Raw genomic sequence first — 25,688 nt, forward strand, 5'->3', positions numbered from 1 at the left:
TTCAGAGTCCTGTCCTTCAGCATATGCAGGAGTTGGCTGACCGTTAACTCCTCTGACATCAGACGTTTTGTATGCTCCTGCTCCATTTTCTCCATCAGCTGCTTCTGTTGTCTTTCCAGATTCTCCAACTCTATATCAAAGAACTCTTTCGTTGCATTCAACTCTTGCTCAAAACGGCGAAGCATTTGTTCTAATTGCTGTTGTAGTTTGAAATGGAGTTGAGTTCGAGCCCGGTGTCCCTCAGAAATGGGCACATCAGTAGACTTGCCAGACTCAGAATCCACAGTTAAACTATGTTGTTGTTGCTCAGTGGAATTCTGTGCTGAAACTTTGTCTTTTGCACCTGAGTTGGGCTTACCATCATCCGTTCCAGAGTCTGGGCCGACTATCTTCACCGAGTTCTCACTCGTTATTGTTTGTAGGAAATGCCAGTCCATATTCATTTTCCTAATCCACTCCCGTCCTAGTAGTGGAGGACCTCCTTCAGATATCACATATAAGTCCATTATTTGACTGTCTTCGCCCTTGTGGACCACTGCAACCTCTATTTTCCCGATGGGGTACACTCTTTGCCCCGTGTATGTTTTCAATATAATCCCCGTATCCTGTAGGGGAATATGTTGGAATAACTTTCCGTAATCTTTCTTATTTATGACCGTCAATGCCGATCCAGTGTCCAATTCCAGTTTTACTTGGACTCCTTCTATCTGAAGAGTGACCCAAATTGTCTGGAGGTCTGCACCCTTACCAGCGTTGAGTACTCTTAAGCTAGCCAGTTCATTACAGCTTAAGCTAGCCAGTTCATTACTGCTAGCGTCTGAATCGGACTCCTGTTCGGTCACCTTGTGTACCTTTGCGTATTTTCCTTGCGGTGACTTCTTGTTGCTGGTCTTCTTCCCTGACCTGCATACTCTAGCTATATGTCCAAGCCTACCACAAGTTCTACATTCTTGGTTTTTAAACCAACACTGGTTCTGATCATGCGTTGTCTTTCCACAACGATAACATTTGCCAGAACTCACACCCAATTTGTGTGCACTGAGCTCCGGTGACCGTAGCTGCATTACTGCCATGCCTCTCGCTGCGGCTTCGTGTGCTGCTGCCATAGTGACCGCCTTCTCAAGCGTCAGCTCATTCTCCTCGAGCAGTCGCTTTTGTGTATCCTGTTTAAATAAGCCACACACAAATTTGTCTCGAAGTGCCTCTGTCAGTCCCGTTCCAAACTGGCAATATTTCGCTAATTTACGCAATTCCAGCAAATAATCAGCATTGCTTTCATGCTGTAGCTGCCTTCTGTCGTAAAATTTAAATCGTTCCGCTAGCATCAGCGGCATGGGGTTTAGATGATCTTTCAGGACAGTAACAATCTCATCGAACGTCTTATCCGCCGGTTCATCTGGTGATAACAGGTGTTTCAATTGCCCGTATGTCTTCGCACCCATTAAATTTAATAATGTTAGTGCTTTATCAGCCTCACGAATTTTATTGGCCTTACAATAATTTTTAACTCGTTCAACATATATGGCCCAATCTTCGATGTCACTATCAAAGTTGCTAATATTCCCGTGTTTAGGCATTGTAGTACTTTATCAGATTTGCAATTTCTCAGATTTTTTTTTTACTGTTATCCAAGATGGTGGCTTCCCGCTCTTGCCGTCGTCCTCCGCCCACAAAATGGCGGTTTTCCCGCTTCTGCCTTCTTCCCCAGCGGTTTTCCCGCGAAAAATGGCGGCTTTCCCGCGCTTCTCGCTCTCCCCGCCCACTTCAATGGCGGTTTTCCCGCGCTTCTCGTCGCTGACTTTCAGCCCGACTGCGGCTCTTATCTCCTGTGCGATCGCTGGTGCGCCGCCCGCCCGAAACGGTTCTCAGCCCTTATCACCGGTGCGATCGCTGGCCCGCTAAGCGCCTCCCGCTTGAAGCGGCTCCCGGCCTCTGGCTCACCCGCTCGGCGGCTCTTGCTCGCTCCCTCCCGGGCTCTGGCTTACCCGCTCGCGCCCTCCCGGGCTCTGGCTTACCCACGAGGTTATGGAGGCTTCAGGGTCCTAATGCCTGTCGCTTCCAGTCGCTGGAAGCTGTCAGGATTTCTGCTGCCCTTCAGTTTTCAGTGGGGTGTTGAGGATTGGAACCTCTCTTCAACGTCCTGTCTTTGGACGAAGCCGCTGTGGAATAACTGCCGCAGGGTTCGAACCGACTCGTCGCCAGTGTTAAGTATGTGTATTGTATTGAACAATTAACACAAAGACTTAAACGTATAACTCAAACAGGTCTTTACTGGTTGGAGGTAGGGACTATACATAGGTCTTTACTTCATGCCCACAGGCAGGAACTGAGGGGGATCAGTACCCACAGTACTATTTATACCCCTATGGCCAGGAGTGGTACTGCGTATCACTACGCCCAACAAGTAGTGCAGTCCTGTCCATAGGTTCAAAGTAGCACACATATTACATACACAACAGGTTCGATAGGGTAGACGTAGAGTAGCTGTTGCCACTTCTGGGGACTCCAAAACTAGGGTCCATCTGTAAGATAGCCTCCAATAAGGAATTCAGGGGAAACGTCTTTACCCAGAGAGTGGTGAGAATGTGGAACTTGATACCACAGGGCGTGGTTGAGGTAAATAGCATAGACGCATCTAAGGGGAAGCTGGATAAACACGTGAGGGAGAAAGGAATAGAAGGACATGCTGATGGGGGGTGATGAAGTAAGGTGGGCGGAGGCTCGTGTGGAGCATAAAGACCGGCATGGACCAGTTGGGCCGAATGGCCTGTTTCTGTGCTGTGGACTCAATGTAATTCCATGTAATTAGGATTTATAGTATTTAGATTTCCTCTCGCATCTCGTACAATAGTCTGATGTCAGCTACAATCCGTTTTCCTTGTGTCCAGTGCTGCTATGGTGGTAACGATAGAATATATGATGTATGATGTCACACTGTCATTAGAGCCTTATTTGACTATGCCCGCCCATTACTGGGTGAGAAAGTAATTGCGTGCGTTTACTCAATGTATATTTTATTTGGCTCATCCACTTTCTCTCCCTTCGTGTAGAGATTGATGAGGCGGTTGGCTTCTCACTGGGGTGCAGTTCAGGGGTCATGGTTCACCCTCTGGCATCGCTCCTGAGTGGCCGTTCTTCTCATGGCAGCCTTGGCAATGGGTGCCGACTGGCCACTTTACCATGTGGGGCATGCTGGCTGAGCTCGACGTCTCCTTACCTCAGCAGGGCTCTCTGGATTGCGCTCAGAGGTGAGAACGCAGGCTGATTTCTTCAACTGAGGCAGTGGATTTCTGCGTGCTCACCAACAAAGATAAAATCCGTGTCTACTCCCAAACCATTCAAAACCAGATTACTCAACAAAGATACAAAGCCATTAGCGTAGCAAGTGTAACTGTTCCAAAGCTTTTAGCTTCACTTCCTCGTTAGACCAGTGATTTAGTTTCAACAGGAACAGACGGCAGCCAGGCTGTGGTTTATGATAACCTGTGTATGTTTCCTAGTCTCTATTTGGGTTCTGATGTGGCACTTCCTCCCTGCGAATACAAGCATCATATTCGATCCAAGGCGCTTTTGAGTAGGTTTGAGTCAACCTGAAACTGCCTACTTTGCTTCTGCCCAACCAGCTAGAGGCACTGTTCTTTTAATCTCGACGAGGACCCAACTATCTCACTTCCAGCTTGTGATCGTCATGCATTTCAGTAGCGGTTGTGGTCTGAGGTCTACGCGGTAATAGATCAACGTTAGCATATTTCAAATCATCAGCTTAATGTTTCATTTGGAGAACACTGCGAGCCAAGTAGGGACACTCATCAAAGTCTCAGGATGCAGAATCTCTTTCAAAGAGGAAATCACACCATTGGCGCACCGTCTTCCATTGTCTGCCATGACTCAGTTGGCAACCTCAGAGTCAGAAGATTGTGGGTTCAAGTCCCACTCCAGAGACTTGAGCACATAAAGCTAGGCTGACACTCCAGTGCAGAACTGAGGGAGTGCCGCACTGTCGGAGGTGCCGTCTTTCAGATGAGATGTTAAACTGAGGCCCCGTCTGCCCTCTCGGGTGGACGTATAAGATCTCATGGCACTATTTTGAAGAAGAACAGGGGAGTTCTCCCCGGTGTCCTGGCCAATATTCAACCAACATCACTAAAAACAGATTATCTGGTCATTATTGCATTGCTGTTTGTGGGACCTTGCTGTGTCCAAATTGGCTGCTGCTTTTTTTTTCCATTCATTCATGGGATGTGGACATCGCTGGCAAGGCCAGCATTTATTGCCCATCCCTAATTGCCCTTGAGAAGGTGGTGGTGAGCCACCTGCTTGAACCGCTGCAGTCTGTGTGGTGAAGGTGCTCCCACAGTGCAGTTAGGGAGTTCCAGGATTTTGACCCAGCGACGATGAAGGAATGGCGATATATTTCCAAGTCAGGATGGTGTGTGATGTGGGGGTGGTGGTGTTCCCAAGTGCTTGCTCCCCTTGTCTTTCTAGGTAGTAAAGGTCGCAGGTTTGGGAGGTGCTGTCAAAGAAGCCTTGGTGAGTTGCTGCAGTGCATCTTGTAGATGGTACACACTGCAGCCACGGTGGTGGAGGGAGTGAATGTTTAAGGTGGTGGACGGGGTGCCAATCAAGTGGGCTGCTTTGTCCTGGATGGTGTCGAGCTTCTTGAGTGTTGTTGGAGCTGCACTCATCCAGGCAAGTGGAGAGTATTCCATCACACACCTTACTTGTGCCTTGTAGATGGTGGAAAGGATTTGGGGAGTCAGGAGGTGAGCCACATTACAATAGTGACTACGCTTCAGAAATACTTCATTGGCTGTAAAGTGCTTTGGGACATCCTGAGGTTGTGAAATGCGCCATATAAATGCTAGGGGGGAGAAATTCGGTGGGCTGCGCCACCAGTTAGCGCCTAAAAAGGGCACTCAGTGGCTTTAGTGCCACTGGCCACGCCTCCCGTGATATTTAGCTGGGGCGCTAATGGCGGCGTTAGCCTGTTGCGCTGCACCGCCACCGATGATGTCATCGGTGCGCGCAGCGCCCTGCTACCGCCCTGATCGCGATATTTGGCAGCGACCGCCTCTGTAGCGCCGCTGGCTAATCGCGCCCGGTTCACGGGGCCTACCTGTGGCAGCAGTGGCGCAAATTAAGGTGGAGGTGTGGGGCGGCCGTTTTTTTCGGCGGCCGCCTGCCAGCACCTCCGTCCCCGGCCTCCTGTTCTCCCCCCGCGGCATTGCCGGCTGTTTTCCGAGAGCCCGGCACTTCTCCTCGGGGCCGGGCTCTCTTGCCGGCACTCGCGATCGCTCATCGCGCTGGTGCAGGCCCCTCGCCCTTAAGAATGGGAGGAAGGCCTGCAGTACCGCAGCGCGCCGTGCCGCAGCGTGCGGCGCTGCGGCACGTTGCGCTGCGATATTCAGTTTCAGCGCCCTAAGAGGGACGCGGAGCGCCTCGAGCCTCGCCCCGTGTCCCTCTTGGGGCGCTCAAGCTGAATTTCCGGCGATCGCTGCTGCTCCGATCGCAGCGCAAAATCTGGCGCCCAGGCGAGCTTGGCGGCCCGTTTGCGGCTCCACCCAATTTGTCCCCCTAGATCTTTTATTATAGAGTGGTCAGTCTCACCATTTGGGTCATTTGTAAAACATGTGTGTCTCATTATTGGGATGTGATACCTGGTATTGGCCTTGGTCACCTTGAACATCAGGCTGGCTCTCCCTTCACAAGGGGGCCCTTGTTTTACAAGCTTTCTTGCGTAGACCCTTCTGTGTAACAGCAACATAGAAGATAGGAGCAGGAGTAGGCCATTCGGCCCCTCAAGTAATTGAAGGCAAATGCTGTAGAACCGATGAAGAAACTGAGAACAAAATGTCACCATTATTGACGCTAGCCTTTTATTTCAGATTTATTTGATTAACTGATTTTAAATTCACAAGCTGCCGTGGTGGGATTGTGAATTCACGTCTCAGGGACTATCAGTCCAGGCCTCTGGATTACTTGTCCAGTAACATAACCACAATGCTACCGTGCCTGTATTGGTAGTTAAAATGTTAAAAGGATTCGATAGGGTAGATACAGAGAAACTATTCCCTCTGGTGGGGAGAATCAAGAACAAGGGGGACATAATCTTAAAATTAGAGCCAGGCCGTTTAGGAGGGAAATCAAGAAGAACTTTTTCACACAAAGGGTAATAGAAATGTTCTAAAAGGCTGTGAATTCTGGGGAGATAATTGAAACTTTAAAAACTGAGATCGATAGATTTTCGTGGGGTTAAGGGTATCAAGGGATATGGAGCAAAGGCAGGGAAATGGAGATGAGGTACAGATCAGCCATAGAAACATACATAGAAACATAGTAGATAGGAGCAGGAGTAGGCCATTCGGCCCTTCGAGCCTGCTCCGCCATTCAACGAGATCATGGCTGATCATCCAAACCCTAACACCCAGTCCCTACACCGACAGCCATCCCACCCAAGCCCTATCCCTGTAACCCTACGTATTTAATCCCCCCTAACACTAAGGGCCAATTTTTATCATGGCCAATCAACCTAACCCGCACATCTTTGGACTGTGGGAGGAAACCGGAGCACCCGGAGAAAACCCACGCAAACACGGGGAGAATGTGCAAACTCCACAGTCACCCGAGGCCGGATTTGAACCCGGGTCCCTGGCGCTGTGAGGCAACAGTGCTAACCACTATGCCACTATGCCATGATCTGATTGAATGGCTCCAGGTGTTGAATGGCCTCCTCCTGTTCCTATGTTCCTAAGGTGTGACCTTCTTGGTTTCAATGACTCAGTGCCATAAACCCACTGCGCTATCAAGGGATCTTTGAACTTTTGAACATTGTAATTCGATTGCTTGCCCCTGAGGGGGAAGTCCTCCTATTTCCCAGCAACTCTAATGGCAGATTCATCTCCACACAAACTAACCTGACAGGGATGCTGCAGGAATGGGATGTTTCACTGGGGGCTCAGTGAAAATGAGAGGACAGGGATTCCAACATTACTGGACTGAAGGTTAAAGTTGGCTCAGCAGATCTGCTCAAAACAGGGCAACAAGGAACCCTCACAAAGCAGAAAGATAAATCTCGCTGTTGCAGCACATTGTCTTCACAACTGGAGGATTTGCATTTGTCTGGCCAAAGAAGTAGATAGAATTTACAGTGCAGAAACCGGCCATTCGACCCAACTGGTCCATGCCGGTGTTTATGCTCCACACGAGCCTCCTCCCAATTCTCTTCATCTAGCCTTCAAATTCATCATACAAACACACGAATTAGGAGCAGGAGTCGGCCACTCGGCCCCTCGAGCCTGCTCCGCCATTCAATGAGATCATGGCTGATCCGATTACTCCACATTCCCGCCTACCCCCGATAACCTTTCACCTCCTTACTTATCAAAAATCTATCTACCTCTGCCTTAAAAATATTCAAAGACTCTGCTTCCACCGCCCTCTGAGGAAGAGAGTTCCAAAGACTCACGACCCTCTGTGAGAAAAAATGTCTCCTCATCTCTGTCTTAAATGGGCGACCCCTTATTTTTAAACAGTGACTCCTAGTTCTAGATTCTCCCACAAGAGGAAACATCCTCTCCACATCCACCCTGTCCAGACCCCTCAGGATCTTATATGTTTCAATCAAGTCACCTCTTACTCTTCTAAACTCCAGCGGATACAAGCCTAGCCTGTCCAACCTTTCCTCGTAAGACAACCCGCCCATTCCAGGTTTTTTCTAGTAAACCTTCTCTGAATTGCTTCCAACGCATTTACATCCTTCCTTAAATAAGGAGACCAATACTGTACACAGTGCTCCAGATATGGTCTCACCAATGCCCCTGTATAACTGAAGCATAACCTCCCTACTTTTGTATTCAATTCCCCTCGCAATAAACGATAACATTCTATTAGCTTTCCTAATTACTTGCTGTACCTGCATACTAACCTTTTGCGATTCATGCACTAGGACACCCAGATCCCTCTGCATCTCAGAGCTCTGCAATCTCTCACCATTTAGATAATATGCATCTTTTTTATTCTTCCTGCATTAGTTATTGACCAAGTCAACCCAGATTCTTTTCACTATGTTGTCTTGGTGGAAAATGTCAGCAATAATTATATATCAATGAAAGATGCATCATGACTGTTTGTTTTCCTTCCTAGTGGCTTATATCTATTTCACTTGGGATCAGTACGTCACTGGTCAGACATGCGCAGATGGGTACATAAAGAACCTTAATGGAACATGTATTGGTGAGTTTTAAGTTTGTTTTTATGTATATGATTATAATACTGAAACTGTTAGCTTTCCTTTAAAAATGAGAGATGATCTCTTTGGCCTATATTCTCTAGAGTTTAGAAGAATGAGAGGTGGTCTCATTGAAATATACAAAATTCTTACAGGGCTTGACAGGGTAGATGCAAGGAGGATGTTTCCCCTGGCTGGGGATTCTAGAACCAGGGGTCACAGTCTCAGAATAAGGGGTCGGCCATTTAGGACTGAGATGAGGAGAAATTTCTTCACTCAGAGGGCGGTGAATCTTTGGAATTCTCTACCCCAGAGGGCTGTGGAGGCTCAGTCGTTGAGTATATTCAAGACTGAGATCGATAGATTTTTGAATATTAAGTGAATCAAGGGTTATGAGGATAGTGCAAGAAAGTGGAAATGAGGTAGAAGATCAGCCATGATCTTATTGAATGGCGGAGCAGGCTCGAATAGTCAAATGGCCGACTCCTGCTCCTATTTCTTGATCTCATTGAAATATATAAGATTCTGAGAGGGCTTGACAGGGTAGATGCTGAGTGGCCGTTCCCCCCGGCTGGGGAGTCTAGAACCAGGGGACATAGTCTCAGGATAAGGGGTCGGTCATTTAGGACTTTGATGAGGAGAAATTTCTTTCCTCCGATGGCTGTGAATCTTTGGAATTCTCTACCCCACAGGGCTGTGGATGCTGAATCGTTGACTATATTCAAGGCTGAGATCGATAGATTTTTGGACTCTAAGTGAATCAAGGGATATGGAGATCGGGCGGGAATTGTGGAGTTGAGGTCAAAGATTGGCCATGATCTTATTGAATGGCGGAGCAGACTTGAGGGGCCGTATGGCCGACTCCTGCTCCTATTTCTTACGTTCGTCATTCATTTTTTACAGTTTATAGCCTTCCTCCTTTTTCGTTCCTTTCCGTTTTCTTCGTCTTTAACCTCTGTTTAACCTCAGCTCTAGATTTCGACTTTTATCGGTTTACTTCAATATGGCGTAGCCTTATTAAAAGACTAGTTTCACACTTAGTGCATTGAGTTCTTATCTTAGAGACTTGAGTTGTAATCCCAGTCTCGTTGCATTGACACTGGGGATTTTCCTTAGAGAATCAGGTTCACCAATCTTACCCAGGGTAACTGAAGTTCATGAGGGAGTTACAGCGGTAACATTCTAATGCTTGTGCTTTTCTTTATTCGTTCATGGGATGTGGGCGTCACTGGCAAGGCCAGCATTTATTGCCCATCCCTAATTGTCCTTGAGAAGATGGTGGTGAGCCGCCTTATACAACTGCTAGGCCATTTCAGAGGGCAGTTTGTGTCACATATAGGCCAGACCGGGTAAGGGCAGCAGATTTCCTTCCCTAAAGGACATTAGTGAAGCAGATGGGCTTTTACAACATAGAAACATAGAAGATAGGAGCAGGAGTAGGCCATTCGGCCCCTCGAGCCTGCTCCGCCATTCAATGAGATCATGGCTGATCATCCAAATTCAGTACCCTGTCTGTTATGTCTGACATTGGTGATAGGTACTCGATTGCCTTGGCCTGAGCACATGGAGTTTGACAGTGCTATTATCGTTGTATTGTGTCTGACATTGGATATAGGTATTCGATTGCTTTTGCCTGTAGAGTGTGTTTGGATCAGCCATTAAAAGCAACATGAACTGAGCTCTGCTTATGGCCTCTGGATTATCTTTGCAAACGCAACACTGTCCCTGCCTTCTCCCCATATCCCTTGATCCCTTTAGCCTTAAGAAATATATATCTAACTCCTTCTTGAATATATTTAATGAATTGGCCTCAACTGCCTTTTGTGGTAGAGAATTCCACAGGTTCACCACTCTCTGGGTGAAGAAATTCCTCTTCATCTCTGTCCTAAATGGCTTACCCCTTATCCTTAGACTGTGACCCCTGGTTCTGGACTCCCCCGCCATCAGGAACATCTTTCCTGCATCTAGTCTGTCTAGTCCTGTTAGAATTTTATAAGTTTCAATGAGATTCCCCTCTCATTCTTCTAAACTCCAGCGAGTATAAGCCCAATCAACCCAATCTCTCCTCATATGTCATTCCTGCCATCCCAGGTATCAGTCTGGTGAATCTTCGCTGCACTCCCTCCATGGCAAGAACATCCTTCCTCAGATAAGGCGACCAAAACTGCACACAATACTGAAGGTGTGGTCTCACCAAGGCCCTGTACAACTGCAGCAAGACATCCTTGTTTCTGTACTCGAACCCTCTCGCTACGAAGGCCAACATACCATTGGCCTTCTTAACCGCCTGCTGCACCTGCATGCTTACCTTCAGCGACTGGTGCACAAGGACACCAGGTCTCGTTGCACTTCCCCTTCTCCCAATCTATTACCATTCAGATAATAATCTGTCTTCCTGTTTTTGCCACCAAAGTGGATAACCTCGCATTTATCCACATTATATTGCATCTGCCATGCATCTGCCCAATCACCCAACCTGTCCAAATCATACTGGAGGTTCTCGGCATCCTCCTCACAGCACACACACCCACCCAGCTTTGTGTCATCTGCAAACTTGGAGATATTACATCTAGTTCCCTCGTCTAGATCATTAATATATATTGTGAATAGCTGGGGTCCTAGCACCAATCCCTGTGGTACCCCACTAGTCACTGCCTGCCACTCGGAAAAAGAGCCGTTTATTCCAACTCTTTGCTTCCTGCCTGCCAACCAGTTCTCTATCCAAGTCAGTACCTTGCCCCCAATCCCATGTGCCTTAACTTTACACGCTAATCTCTTATGCGGGACCTTATCGAAAGCCTTCTGAAAGTCCAAATACACCACATCCACTGGTTCTCACTTATCTATTCTACCAGTTACATCCTCAAAAAATTCCAGTAGATTAGTCAAGCACGATTTACCTTTTGTAAATCCATGTTGACTTTGTCTGATCCTGTCACTGTTTTCCAAGTGCTCTGCTATTACATCTTTTATAATGGACTCTAGCATTTTCCCCACTACCGATGTCAGGCTTACCGGCCTATAATTTCCCATTTTCTCTCTACCACCTTTTTTGAATAGTGGGGTAACCACAATCCGGTAGTTTCATGGTCTCCATTACTGATACTAGCTTTTTATTCCAGATTTATTTAATTAATTGAATTTAAATTCCCCAGCTGCTTCGGTGGAAATTAAACTCATGTCTCCTGGATCATTAATCCAGGCCCCAGGATTACCAGTCAAGTAAGGAGGGTTTAAACTAAAATGGCAGGGGGTCGGGAACCTGAGCAGGGGGACAGAGGAAAGGGAAACAAGGATAAAAGCAAAAGATAGGAAGGAGAACAAAAAAGTGGCAGTCAGAGAAATCAACGGTTTAAATCAAAAATGGCCACAATAAATAATAATTCTAATAGGTCTAAGAGCATTATAAATACAAGCCTGAAGGCTTTGGCCTAGAAATTCACTATAGCCCCGTTTGGGGCGCCAGCCTCGCCAGGGCGCTAAAAGTAGCGCCCCGTAAGCAGTCGCGGCCGCCCGCTGGAAATTCAGTTTGCGCGCCCCAGCGGGAAGCGCGGCGCTACTGGAGGCGCCCTGCATCCCTCTTGGGGCGCTGCAGCTGAATATCGCTGCGCAACGTGCCGCAGCGCCACACGCTGTGGCACAGTGCGCTGCGGTACTGCAGGCCTTCCTCCCCTTCTTAAAGGAGAGGGGCCTTGTGCAGCGTGATCGAGGATTGCGAGTGCCGGCTAAAGAGCCCGACACCAAGGAGAATTGCCGGGCTCTTGGAGCGCAGTCGGCACTCCGCGGGGGGGGGTCTAAGGAGGCCGGGGACAGCAGCGCGGAGAGGTGCTGGCAGGTGGCCAGCAAAAAAAATGGCCACCCCGCAACTCTCCTTTAATTAGCGCCTCTACTGCCGCAGGTACGCCCCCCCTGAACCGGTCACAAATAGCGTCCGGCGTTTAAGCAGGGGGCGCATCTTAATATCGCGATCGGGGCGTTAGCAGGGCGCTGCGCACGCTGATGACATCATCGGTAGCGGCGCAGCGCTAACGGCTAGTGCCGCCATTAGCGTCCTGCTGAATTTAGCGGGAGGCATGGCCAGTGGCTTCCGACCCACTTAGCACCCTCTTAAGGTGCTAACGGGTAGCGCAGCCCACTGAATTTCTAGGCCCTTGTGTCTTAATGCGACGAGCATTCGTAATATGGTGGATGAATTAGCTGCGCAAATACAGGTAAACGAACATGATTTGATTGGGATTACGGAAACATGACTCCAGGGTGGAGAAGGCTGGGAACTCAACATCCAGTGGTATTCAATATTCAGGAAAGATAGGCAAAAAGGAAAGGGAGGTGGGGTAGCATTACTGGTTAAAGAAGGGATTAACACAATTGTAAGGAAGGATATTAGCTCTGATGATGTGGAATCTGTATGGGTAGGACTGCGAAATACCAAGGGGCAGAAAATGTTAGTGGGAGTGGTATATAGACCTCCAAACAGTAATGTGGAGGTTGGGGTAGGCATTAAAAGGGAAATTAGAGAAGCGTGCAAAAAGGGCACAGCAGTCATCATGGGTGACTTTAATCTACATATAGATTGGGCTAACCAAATTAGTAACAATACTGTGGAGGGGTAATTCCTGGAGTGTTTACGGGATGGTTTCCTGGACCAATATGTCGAGGAACCAACCAGAGATCAGGCCATCTTAGACTGGGTATTATGTAACGAGAAAGGATTATTAGCAATCTTGTTGTACGAGACCCCTTGGGTCGGAGCGATCAAAATATGAGCGACTTCTTCATTAAGATGGAGAATGAATTAGTTGATTCAGAGACTAGGGTCCTGAATTTAAACAAAGGAAACTACGATGGTCTGAGGCGTGAATTGGGTAGGATTGACTGGGCAATGTCACTCAAAGGGTTAACAGTGAATAGGCAATGGCAAACATTCAAAGACCGCATGGATGAACTACAGAATTTGTTCATCCCAGTTTGGCATAAAAATAAAACATAAAAGGCGACTCAACCGTGGCTAACGAGGGAAATTAGGGATAGCATAAGATCCAAGGAGAGGACATATAAATTGGCCAGAAAAAGCAGTAATCCAGAGGATTGGGAGCAGTTTAGGATTCAACAAAGGAGGACAAAGGGATTAATTAAGAAGGGGAAAACAGAATATGAGAGTAAGCTTGCAGAGAACATAAAAACTGACTGTAAAAGCTTTTATAGATATGTGAAGAGAAAAAGATTGGTGAAATCAAGCGTAGGTCCCTTGCAGTCAGAATCAGGGGAATTTATAATGGGGAACAAAGAAATGGCAGACCAATTAAATACATATTTTGGTTCTGTCTTCACAAAGGAGGACACAAATAACCTCCCAGAAATGTCAGGGAACATAGGATTTGATGAAAGGGAGGAACTGAAAGAAATCAGTATTTGTAGGGAAATGGTGTTAGGGAAATTGATGGGATTGACGGCCGATAAATCCCCAGGGCCTGATAATCTACATCCTAGGTTACTTAAGGAAGTGGCCCTAGAAATAGTAGATGCATTGCTGATCATCTTCCAACATTAGATGGAATCTGGAACAGTACCCATGGATTGGAGGGTAGCTAATGTTACCCCACTATTCAAAAAGGTGGAAGAGAGAAAACGGGGAATTACAGACCGGTAAGCCTGACATCGGCAGTGGGGAAAATGCTAGAGTCCATTATAAAAGATGTAATAGCAGAGCACTTGGAAAATAGTGACAGGATCGGACAAAGTCAACATGGATTTACAAAAGGTAAATCATGCTTGACTAATCTACTGGAATTTTTTGAGGATGTAACTGGTAAAATAGATAAGGGAGAACCAGTGGATGTGGTGTATTTGGACTTTCAGAAGGCTTTCGATAAGGTCCCACATAAGAGATTAGCGTGTAAAGTTAAGGCACATGGGATTGGGGGCAAGGTATTGACTTGGATAGAGAACTGGTTGGCAGACAGAAAGCAAAGAGTTGGAATAAACGGGTCTTTTTCAGAGTGGCAGGCAGTGACTAGTGGGGTACTGTAGGGATCGGTCCTTGGACTCCAGCTAGTCACAATATATAATGATCTAGACAAGGGAACTGGATGTAATATCTCCAAATTTCCAGACGACACAAAGCTGGGTGGGCGTGTGTACTGTGAGGAGGATGCCGAGAAACTACAGGATGATTTGGACAGGTTGGGTGATTGGGCAGAAGCATGGCAGATGCAATATAACGTGGATAAATGTGAGGTTATCCACTTTGGTGGCAAAGACAGGAAGGCAGATTATTATCTGAATGGCAATAGATTGGGAGAAGGGGAAGTGCAACGAGACCTGGGTGTCCTTGTGCACCAGTCGCTGAAGGTAAGTATGCAGGTGCAGCAGGCGGTTAAGAAGGCAAATGATATGTTGGCCTTCATAGCGAGAGTGTTTGAGTACAGGAACAAGGATATCTTGCTGCAGTTGTACAGGGCCTTGGTGAGACCACTTCTTGAGTATTGTGTGCAGTTTTGGTCACCTTATCTGAGGAAGGATATTCTTGCCATGGAAGGAGTTCAGCGAAGATTCACCAGGCTGATACCTGGGATGACAGGAATGACGTATGAGAGAGATTGGGTCGATTGGGCTTGTACTCGCTGGAGTTTAGAAGAATGAGGGGGGATCTCATTGAAACTTATAAAATACTGGCAGGACTGGACAGACTAGATGCAGGAAGGATGTTCCCGATGGTTGGGGAATCCAGAACCAGGGGTCACAGTCTAAAGATAAGGGGTAGACTTTTTAGGACAGAGATGAGGAGGAATTTCTTCACCCAGAGAGTGGTGAACCTATGGAATTCTCTACCACAGAAGGCAGTAGAGGCCAATTCATTAAATATATTCAAGAAGGAGTTAGATATATTTCTTAAGGCTAAAGGGATCAAGGGGTATGGGGAGAAAGCAGCGACAGGGTACTGAGTTTGGATGATCAGCCATGATCGCATTGAATGGCGGAGCAGGCTCGAGGGGCCGAATGGCCTACTCCTGCTCTATCTTCTATGTTTCTATGTAAGTAACATAACTACTCTGCCATCCCTAAGTCATTCCAATATTCATGCTACAGAGAGGTTAAAGATAAAACACAAATTTGAGGGATGGAAAAAGACTGGAAATTGTAAAAAAAATCAAAACAAGGCATAGGAAAATGACAACCAGGAACAAAAATAAAATAAGTTGTGAAGAAAAATTGAGGAAAGTGCGGGATTTCTTTGGACAAAGAGGAGATGTTGAGATGAACTAATAAGATGGATGAAGATTACTGACAAAGCTGACCTGGGAAAGTTGTTCCCTATCAGGAAGAGTTCAACTACCAAAGACACAATGTACAAATTAGAAAGTGAGACGAAAGAAGGGGAGAAGGTGAATCCTTCCACTCAAAGGAGGCGAAATTCGATTGCTTTGCGCCTCGCGTTAGCGCCCTCGGGCGCGGCCCTGCTAACGCCTCCCACGAAATTCAATGGGAGGTTAGCGGTAGCTGGTAGCGCCCCTGCAGTACTGCGCCTCTGGTGGTGATGTCATCACCGTGCGCAGCGCCTCGCTCGCGCCCTGGCCGCAAACTTCGGTTGCGCCCCTGACCTATCACCGGACGCTATGCCCGACAGGGTCAGGGGGGCGTTTTTGCAGCCACGGCGGCGCTAGTTAAAGGGCAGGTGTCGGGCGGTCATTTTATTTGGCCGACTGCCAGCACCTGCCCCCCGCCGCCGCCCCCCCCCCCCACTTCCCCATTTTTCTTCGGGGTGCTGGCCGCGATCGCTGATTTCCCGGCACCCCGTTCTCCAGTGGCCCAGCAGGGCCCCCGGTGCAAGCAACGCTAACCACCCCCCTTTAATCAGGGGAGGGCGGCCTGCAATAACGTGGCGCTACGTGCCGACGCACATAGAAACATAGAAACATAGAAGATAGGAGCAGGAGTTGGCCATTCGGCCCTTCGAGCCTGCTCCGCCATTCAATGAGATCATGGCTGATCACCCAAACCATAGCACCCGGTCCCTACACCGACAGCCATCCCACCCAAGCCCTATCCCCGTAACCCCACGTATTTAATCCCCCCTAACACTAAGGGTCAATTTTTATCATGGCCAATCAACCTAACCCGCACATCTTTGGACTGTGGGAGGAAACCGGAGCACCCGGAGGAAACCCACGCAAACACGGGGAGAATGTGCAAACTCCACACAGACAGTCACCCGAGGCCGGATTTGAACCCGGGTCCCTGGCGCTGTGAGGTAACAGTGCTAACCACTATGCCACCGTGCTGCCACGTGGCGCTGTTGCACGTAGCGCCGCGAAACTCACTGCCAGCGCCCCAAGAGGGAGGGGGAGCGCTTCCAGTAGCGCCCCGCCTCCTGCTTCGGGCGCTACCACTGAATTTACAGCACAGGGGTGCAAATTTTTTCGGGGCACTAAAAGCAGCACCCCGGCGACGTTAGTGCCCCAAAGGGGGCGTCAACGAATTTCTCCTCCAAAGTGTCATAGAGTTGAGCAAGAAGTTACCAGGGAAGGCTGTGGAAATGGGGAGTATAACTGGATTCAAGAGACCATTGGATGGCTATCTGGGGGGGAGAGAGGAGATTAAGGGATACAGTGAGAAGGTGGGTAGATGGAATTTATCTATGATAAAGGTTTCTTTCTCTTAGATCAGCCTCATCTACCCAACCTGTTGTGTATGTACCTTTAAGGGAATAACTGGTCTTAGACTGCAGTACCGGCAGTGACCACCCCTGTATAAAAGGCACTAGCAGGCTTCTGTATTTTCAGTTTCATGCTGCCTCTTGTTCAGTAAAGTACCTGTTAAACTGTTCTGCCGAAGTCCGTGTATTATTGAGGCGTGGACTTTACAGTGGCGACGAGTAAGTTCGAACTCACCTGCAGTGTGGCATCATCTCACGGGGATCTCGCCTGAAAGGAAGGTCCTGGAAGGTCATAGTCTGAGCAACGGGCGTCGACCGAGGGCAACCGCCCAAAGAATCCATCGGTGTTCGGAGAATTGCGGCAGAGACTGTGGTTCCAGCGAATCATGCTGGTAGCAGGTAGCGCGCTGACCCTTCCGGATTGCGGCGGGCTCAAGCTCGATCGAGCGGCTCTACAAATCGGACTGTGCAGCGTCGCCGGGAAAAGAAAACAAGAGAGAGGGTGGAGCGCACAGGGCGTGGTCGGTGCTCGAGAACAGGACAGCGGAGAGAAACTAAACGGAGGGGAAGGAAAGCGAGATGCGCCGAAGCTGCGGGTCGCCGCCATTACCCCGTAGAATGCTAGGAGCAGTGTGGCAGTAAGGGGAAGAAGCAAAAGCGCGGGAGGCGCCATTTTATTCCATTGGGGAAGAAGCAAAAGCGCGGGAGGCGCCATTTTAAATCGCCCAAGATGCCGAAAAGTGGCAGTATCACTGCTTTTGAGAACGAGGTAGAAGACTGGACCACGTATGTGGAAAGAATTGAAGTGTACTGCAAGGCAAATGAGGTGGCTGATGGAAAGAGGGCGTCGGTATTATTAAATCTGATGGGTACGAGTACGTACGGCCTATTGCGGAATTTAATTACCCCAGCTAAACCAATGGAGAAAAGTTTTGAGGAGATTGTTCATATCTTACAGGAACATCTAAGCCCTGCACCACTGCTGATAGCAGAAAGATTCAAGTTCCATAAAAGAAACCAGCACAAAGATGAGAGCAATGCTGACTATCTTACGGAACTACGCAAGTTATCGAAGCACTGCCAGTTCGGAGCAGGACTGGCAGACACCTTACGGGATAAGTTTGTCTGTGGGCTCCAGAGTGAAGGAACCCAGAAACGACTACTTTCAAAAAAGGACCTGACGCTAGAACAGGCTTTCAGCGTGGCAGTATCCTGCGAAGCAGCAGCACGGGGAGCTGCGGAAATACAACAGAAACCACAAGAGTACAGCGCTAACGAAATGGCGTATGGAGCCGAAAAGTGCTATCGCTGCGGCAGAACAACCCATGAGCAGAAGGACTGCTGGTTTAAAGACAAAATATGCAGGCAATGCGGGAAAATGGGACATAAAGCAAGAGTCTGCAGGTCGGGAAAGAAGACCAACACGACAAGAACTACTAAGGAACAGTACAGGAAAGTGAAGAAACTGACAGACAGTAGTTCAGAAGATCAGGAGAGTGATAAGGACTCCGGGAGCAGGCGACTAAGTTGTTTAAAGTTACACAACGTGATCGCAAAAGAAGATCACTGAACCATTTGGGTCACCCTCATGATAGCAGGGTCCCCAGTGAAGATGGAATTGGACACAGGATCAGCCCTAACTGTCATGAATCGACGAGACTATGAGCGGCTATTCTCACACATACCCTTAAAGGACACGTCCATTGTATTGAAGACCTACACGGGGCAAAGGTCTACCCTAGAGGAAAAATAAGGGTGCCAGTTGAATATAACGGAAAGGAAACACAGAAACTATACATGTATATAATACGAGATGGAGGACCACCATTATTGGACGTGAATGAATCTGAAGACTACAATTGGATTGGCATTCCATTCTGGCACTAACTGTGACTGACAAAAAAGATGATGACTTCGCACCTGGACGTCTGTCACAAATTCTATCTGACGCGGAAGAGGTGTTCCAACAAGGACTTGGGACTCTAAAAGGAGTAAAGGCAACCATAAAGATTGAGGATAACGCAACCCCAAAATTTTTCAAGGCCAGACCGGTGCCATACGCGATACGCCCAGCTGTGGAAGCTGAACTGGAGAGTCTGGAGCATTCGGGGGTGCTGTCTAAGGTGGACTGGAGCGAGTGGGCCACACCCATCGTTCCTGTAATGAAGAAAGCATTGAGCAGCACGCCTGGGGAGCCAAGGAAGGTTCGCATCTGTGGGGACTTCAAGGTGACTGTGAACCCAGTCCTGCACACAGTACAGTATCCGCTTCCGCGGATAGAAGATATTTTTGCCTCACTATCTGGAGGGAAACGTTTTACAAAGATTGACCTGGCTCAAGCGTATCTACAAATGGAGGTGGAAGAAGCATCTAGGAAATACCTCACGATAAACACTCACAAAGGCCTTTACCAGTACAATCGACTGGTATTTGGGGTAGCATCAGCCCCGGCTATGTGGCAGAGGGCAATGGAACAAGTCCTGCAAGGGATCCCGGGGACCCAGTGTTATTTGGACGACATCCTGGTCACGGGCGAAAATGACAATGAACACCTTGCCAACCTGGAACAGGTGCTCACGAGATTGCAGGAATATGGGCTACGAGCCAACCGTCCCAAATGCGAGTTCTTCAGGAGACAAATCTCGTATTGTGGCCACATGATTGATGAGGAAGGGTTGCATAAGTCGCCGGACAAGATTGAGGCTGTAGTCAAGGCTCCAGCACCAGAAAATGTGTCGCAACTGAGGTCGTTTCTCGGGTTGGCGAACTACTACCATAAGTTCTTGCCGAATTTATCTACAATTCTGCACCCACTGACTGCCCTCCTTCAAACTGGTGTAACATGGAAATGGAGTGATGAGTGTAAGCGTGCCTTTCAGGAATGTAAATGCCAAATCACTTCAAAAGAAGTATTGGCTCACTACAACCCAACACTACCGATTCGGTTGGCATGTGATGCGTCACCTTACGGCATTGGAGCGGTGCTGTCACACAAATTCCGTGACGGTTCAGAGAGGCCAATAGCCTTTGCATCGCGCTCGCTAACCTCAGCCGAGCGTAACTACGCCCAGATTGACAGGGAGGCCCTCAGCCTGGTGTGGGGGGTGAAGAAGTTCAATCACTATCTGCACGGGCAGAAATTCACCCTACTAACTGATCATCAACCCCTGGTCTCAATTTTTAACCCAAAGAAGGGCGTTCCGGTGATGACGGCGCAACGGCTGCAAAGATGGTCACTTTTTCTATGGGCACATCAGTATGACATAGTGTACAAAGGTACAAAACAACATGGAAAAGCTGATGGGCTGTCGCGCCTACCGTTGCCTACGGCGGAAGAAGCACCTGCAGTGGACCCGGTGGAGATATTACATGCGACCACAGTCGAATGTTTGCCTGTTACAAACGCAAGTATTGAGAAGGAAACCCGAAATGACCCGACACTCTCTCGGGTCTATGATTTGACGGTGAAGGGATGGCCAGCATATGGCGACTCACTGTTGCCAGCATTCTCGCCAAGGAGGGAACAGCTGTCAGTGTGCCGGGGAACCTTGATGTGTGGATCCCGAGTGGTAATTCCACCCAAGTTGAGAGATAGAGTACTTAATGAGCTTCACGAGGGTCATCTGGGAGGGGTGAAAATGAAGAGCCTAGCCAGGGCGTTTGTGTGGTGGCCGGGAATCGATAAAGAAATCGAGGATATGACCAAGAGATGCACAGGATGCCAGAAGGTCCAAAACGCTCCACCACAGGCCCTGCTACATCCATGGGAGTGGCCCTCATCTCCATGGCAACGCGTACACATTGATTTAGCTGGTCCATTTATGGACTCAATGTTTCTAATCGCTGTGGACGCCCATTCGAAATGGCCAGAGGTCATTAAAATGTCCTCCACCACCACGGAGAAAACTATTGCAGTCCTAAGGACCATCTTCGCCAGGAATGGGTTGCCAGAACAGATCTGTTCCAACAATGGCCCACAGTTTGTGTCTGAGGATTTCCGGAGGTTCCTGAAGAATAATGGGGTGAAACATTACACATCTGCCCCATATCATCCAGCCACAAATGGATTGGCTGAGAGGTTTGTTCAGACCTTTAAAAAGGCCATAAAGGCAATGTATAATGACGACATACCACTGCAACACAAGATGGATAACTTCCTGTTTGCTTACCGGAATGCGACACATGCAGTCACCAACCAAACTCCAGCCGTACTGTTTTTCAACCGGAGACTAAGATGTCGCTTGGATTTGCTCAAACCAAACATAAGACGAGATGTTGAGGATAAGCAGTTCCAGCACATAAATGAGAAGCCATCCAGGAGCTTCAAGATAGGGCAACCAGTCTTGGCCCGCGATTACTGAACAGAAAAATGGCAGCCAGGCACGATATGCACACAGCAGGGACCACTAATGTACACAGTGGACGTTGGAGAGAGCATCGTGAGACGCCATGCTGACCAGATTCTAGAGTCACAGGAACAAGCCAAACCTGTACCACAAGCATGTGCACCTGGTAATGAGCCCGAAGTACAGATTGCGTCTACCTCAGAAGCAGGGGTATTGGAAGCTGACGAACCAACCAATGACAATGAGCCAGAATTGACTCCACCGCCAGAACAGGATACTCAAGAAAGGCGCTATCCAGTCCAGATCAGGAAGCCTCCTCAAAGACTGAACTTATAAATGACTATTTCAGTTGATGTATATATTACTGAGAAAATTGTAATTGTAATTAGTTATTATTTAGTTGTTAAATGAATGTTATGTGCTGTTTATCTAAAAGGGGAGGAATTGTGTATGTACCTTTAAGGGAATAACTGGTCTTAGACTGCAGTACCGGCAGTGACCACCCCTGTATAAAAGGCCCTAGCAGGCTTCTGTAGTTTCAATTTCAAGCTGCTCTTGTTCAGTAAAGTACCTGTTAAACTGTTCTCCCGAAGTCCGTGTATTATTGAGGCGTGGACTTTACACAACCTTCGTTTTCTGGGCCCAGTGGCTTTTTCCTGTTCTTAGGTCCAGAGAGAAGAGGCATCTATCCCATCAACCGAGGTTGAGTTGGAACCCAATGTTAAAATGTCACTGTCTATTCCACTTCACAACCCAGCTTCCCCATCTGACGACATTTTCTCTCCATTGCAGACGAGGATGAGTGTCTCGCTAACTTATGTGGACCCTATACAATCTGCAACAACACGATTGGAGGGTTTCATTGCTCCTGCCAGAGAGGATTTGCCTCAGTACCCAATCGCCTGCTCGATGGTAAAAGGGTGTCCTTCTGTGTAGGTCAGTATAATTACAAATCTGATTGTTTTTTTCTGTGACCGGCTGGGGCAATGTGCCGCAGCCGTGTTAAGTGGGCAGCCAAGTTGGTAAACTTACACGGGGAGTGCGAGCCGTTAGAACTCAGGAGAGGCCTGAACTGAGGTGGACCTGCTGGGAGGTGGAACTGGAACATCCCAAATGCTGGAAATTGTACCTACACAAGTAGCGCATCGCTGACTTCTGGAAGGCACAAGGAATCAGGGACTTTCGGCAGCATGACTCGGTGTTACGGTTTAGCTCGGGCCTTATATATTCTCTCGGGCCAGTTAACCTTACGAGGGATTTTGATAGAGTAAATAAGGAGAAATTGTTCTCCACCGGCGGGAGGGTCGGTAACCAGAGGGGACACCGATTTAAGACAATTGGCAAAAAGAAGCAGAGGCGAGATGAGGAGACATGTATTTTGCGCAGCGAGTTGTTAGGATCTGGAACGCACTTCCTGAAAGCTGTGGTGGAAGCAGACTCAATAGAGGCTTTGATTTTGCCCAGACATTGCTGGGATTCTGTGAAAGGCAAGTTTTGATGCCCAATATCTATGAGCACGGGCATATAAGATTTGAAATAAGAACAAGATCTGTAATGTATATTTAAATTGTCCGTGACTGTAACAGACCACTCCGGGTACAGGTATATTGTGTATAAGTATAACACATTTATTATGCACTTCACACCCAGTACAAGGAAGTAATACTTAACAAGATGATAGTCACAATCTGTTTCTTGAAACCCCAGTAGCGTGCCCACCGGGTGACTGCGGCACGCTTTCTTCTCTCAGTCTTGCTGTGTTCTGTTGACTGAAGTTTTCTCTTCCTCTGGTTTCGCGCTGCCTCCAGTGTTCAATAACTGTATATATATATACCTTTTTCTCCCCTCAAAATACTTGGGGGGAAAGATTTGGTTGCTTTGCGCCTAAGAGGGCGCTAACGGGGCGCAAAGCAACTAGCACCTGGGCGCGGCGCCATCAACGCCTCCCGCAAAATTCAGCGGGAGGTTAGCGGCGGCGGTAACCATTAGCGCCCCGCGCCGCTGCGCCACCGGCAATGACGTCATCGCTATGCGCAGCGCCCCACTCGCGTCCCAGCCGTGATCTTCGGTAGCGCCCCCTGACTTACCGCCGGACACTACGTCCGACGGGGTCAGGGGGGCCTACCTGCGGCCGGGGTGGCACAAATTAAAGGGGAGGTGCCGGTCGGCCATTTTTGTTGCTGGCCGCCTGCTAGCACCTGCCTCCACTGCCGTCCCCAGCCTCCTGACCCGCCCCCCGCGGAGTGCCGGCTGCGTTCCGTGAGCCCGGCACTTCTCTTGAGTGCCGGGCTCTTTTGCTGGCACTCTGATCCCCGGTGGCCCAGCTAGGCCCCGGGGTGCGCTGCGCGAGGCCCCTCCCCTTTAAGAAGGGGAGGAAGGCCTGCAATACCACGGCGCGACGTGCCGCGATATTCCCTCGCAGCACCCCAAGAGGGAGGCGGGGGGCTTCCAGCAGCGCCCCGCTTCCCTCTTGGGGCGCTACCACTCAATTTCGGCCACGGGGACGCTAATTTTTCTGGACGAAGTTATCGCCCCAAAGGGGGCGCGAATCAATTTTTCTCCCTTGGTAACTTGCAGCTGCTTGGGCTATCTCATCATTCTTGTTGCTAATTCCTGACCTTCAATAGTACGGTCTTTTCCCTGAATGAGCTTTTCTATGAGAACTTTTAAACAAACAAACTTCCCACGAATTACGACAGATGCCTTTTGCCTTTCACATAGCCCATTATCTGGCCTGGTCTATAACTTCAGCAATAAGGGATGTTAGGTGTTGAAAACCCTCTATCTTACTTTGAAACTTAATTAATGTTTGTCGTTCACTGACTTTTTGTTTTTAACATAACAGACCATTTTACAGAATGACATAAAGTTGGCATAATTTACCATCATGCTTTACTTCTTAGCCTTGTTTCTTTTTAACTAAGGTTATACATATTGCAACAGAGGCTTTATGCTTCTAACATACCTTATATGTCCTAGTAATTTCTAAAAAAGCATTACATTTAAAACATTATCAAATCCTACATATAAGCTCTATTCTACAGATATGGGGGGGAGAAATTCGGTATCGCCCCGTTTGGGGCGCAATTATCGACCGGGCGCAAAGTTTAGCGCCTGGCGCTAATTATCGCCTCCGACTGCAAACTTGGCCTCTATCGCCCCTGCAGGTGATTTGAGCGCTAAATCAGATGCTACACACCTCTCTTAAGGCGCTAACGCCGAGGAGCGAGGCGCTACCTCAGAGTGCTGGCGAAGCTCATGTGATGTCAGTCAGCAATGGAACACAGACACACTGGCGCCGGCCAGTTCTTAAAGGGGAGGGTCAATCTTGCTCTCCATCCACACCCTGCTCATTGCAGCCTTGAATCTCGGCCTGGAGAGACCTGTACATCAATTCTGCTGGAAAGAACAATGGAGAGGCCCAGGGAACGAGCTCAGAGTGCAGCACCCATATTCTCTTCTAAATCGATGCAAGGAAGGTCAAATTAAAATGAACCTGCAAAGTGCAGTTCAGTACCCAAAACTCCTTCGGAGAGCGTTGAATCTCTCTCTCTCAGAATGCGTGGTGCATAAATGCCGCCGACAAAAAAAGGCAGGAAGCGGTCGCCTTTAAATAGCGCTCCCCAGTCCCTTCCCGACTGCAAAACGCTCCCTTCAACCTGTCGTTGCTAGCGGCAGGCGGAGAGGCAGGGGGCGCCACTCAATATCTGGTCCGGGGCGTTGCACGCTCGACTGACGTCACGATCTGCGGGTGCAGGAGATCGTGGCGGTAGTGTTTAGCGCCGCCGCAAAATGTCTGGTCAATTTTGCGAGCGGCGCAAACATCACCGCGCACGGGCGCTAGTTGCTTTGCACTAATCAACCGAATTTTACCCCCATGTAATCCTATATTCTATGGTAATCAAAACAGATGCAGAAATGAATGCCATTAATGTGGCATCGCAGATAGCCCATAATGATATTATGATCTGGGCTTCCTCTAAATACCTTTTACTTGTGTTCAGAGATGAAAGCAACTTCCATATGCCCATCAGCCTCTCTTGTCCACCCTTAAAGGTACGAAATATCATACTATCAGAATGTTAGATTCACGCTAACATGAGTTTAGCTTTAGTTTCATGACAGTTACACAGAAGCAACCTCTGACGGTCAGCCACTATCATGGGGTAGAGGAAGAAAGGGATCTCGGAGTACAAATACACAAATCACTAAAAGTTGCGTCACAGGTTAGCAAGGCCATACAAAAAGCAAACCAAGCACTAGGGTTTATTTCTAGAGGGATTGAATTGAAAAGTAGGGAAGTTATGCTAAACCTGTATCGTACCTTGATTAGACCACACTTGGAGCACTGCGTACAGTTCTGGTTGCCACATTATGAAAAGGATATAGAGGCACTGGAGAGGCTGCAGAGAAGATTTACAAGGATGATACCAGAAATAGGTATACCTATCAGGAAAGG

At 48.3% G+C, this 25,688-nt stretch overlaps 1 protein-coding gene across 2 annotated transcripts in view; it reads left to right on the plus strand.

Annotated features, from left to right (window-relative positions):
• LOC147097609 (adhesion G protein-coupled receptor E3-like) overlaps positions 1 to 25,688 on the plus strand; it is a 146,179-nt gene that overhangs the window by 28,340 nt on the left and 92,151 nt on the right. For both annotated transcript variants that reach the window (XM_085971580.1, XM_085971581.1), the window contains exons 2-3: positions 8,143 to 8,232; positions 22,022 to 22,165. In XM_085971580.1, coding sequence (XP_085827706.1) covers positions 8,143 to 8,232; positions 22,022 to 22,165 — 234 coding nt within the window. The remainder of the gene's footprint in view (positions 1 to 8,142; positions 8,233 to 22,021; positions 22,166 to 25,688) is intronic.

Source organism: Somniosus microcephalus, chromosome 31 (assembly GCF_052327205.1).
Source record: "Somniosus microcephalus isolate GS21.2 chromosome 31, FLI_Smic_1.0, whole genome shotgun sequence".
Lineage (NCBI taxonomy): Eukaryota > Metazoa > Chordata > Chondrichthyes > Squaliformes > Somniosidae > Somniosus > Somniosus microcephalus.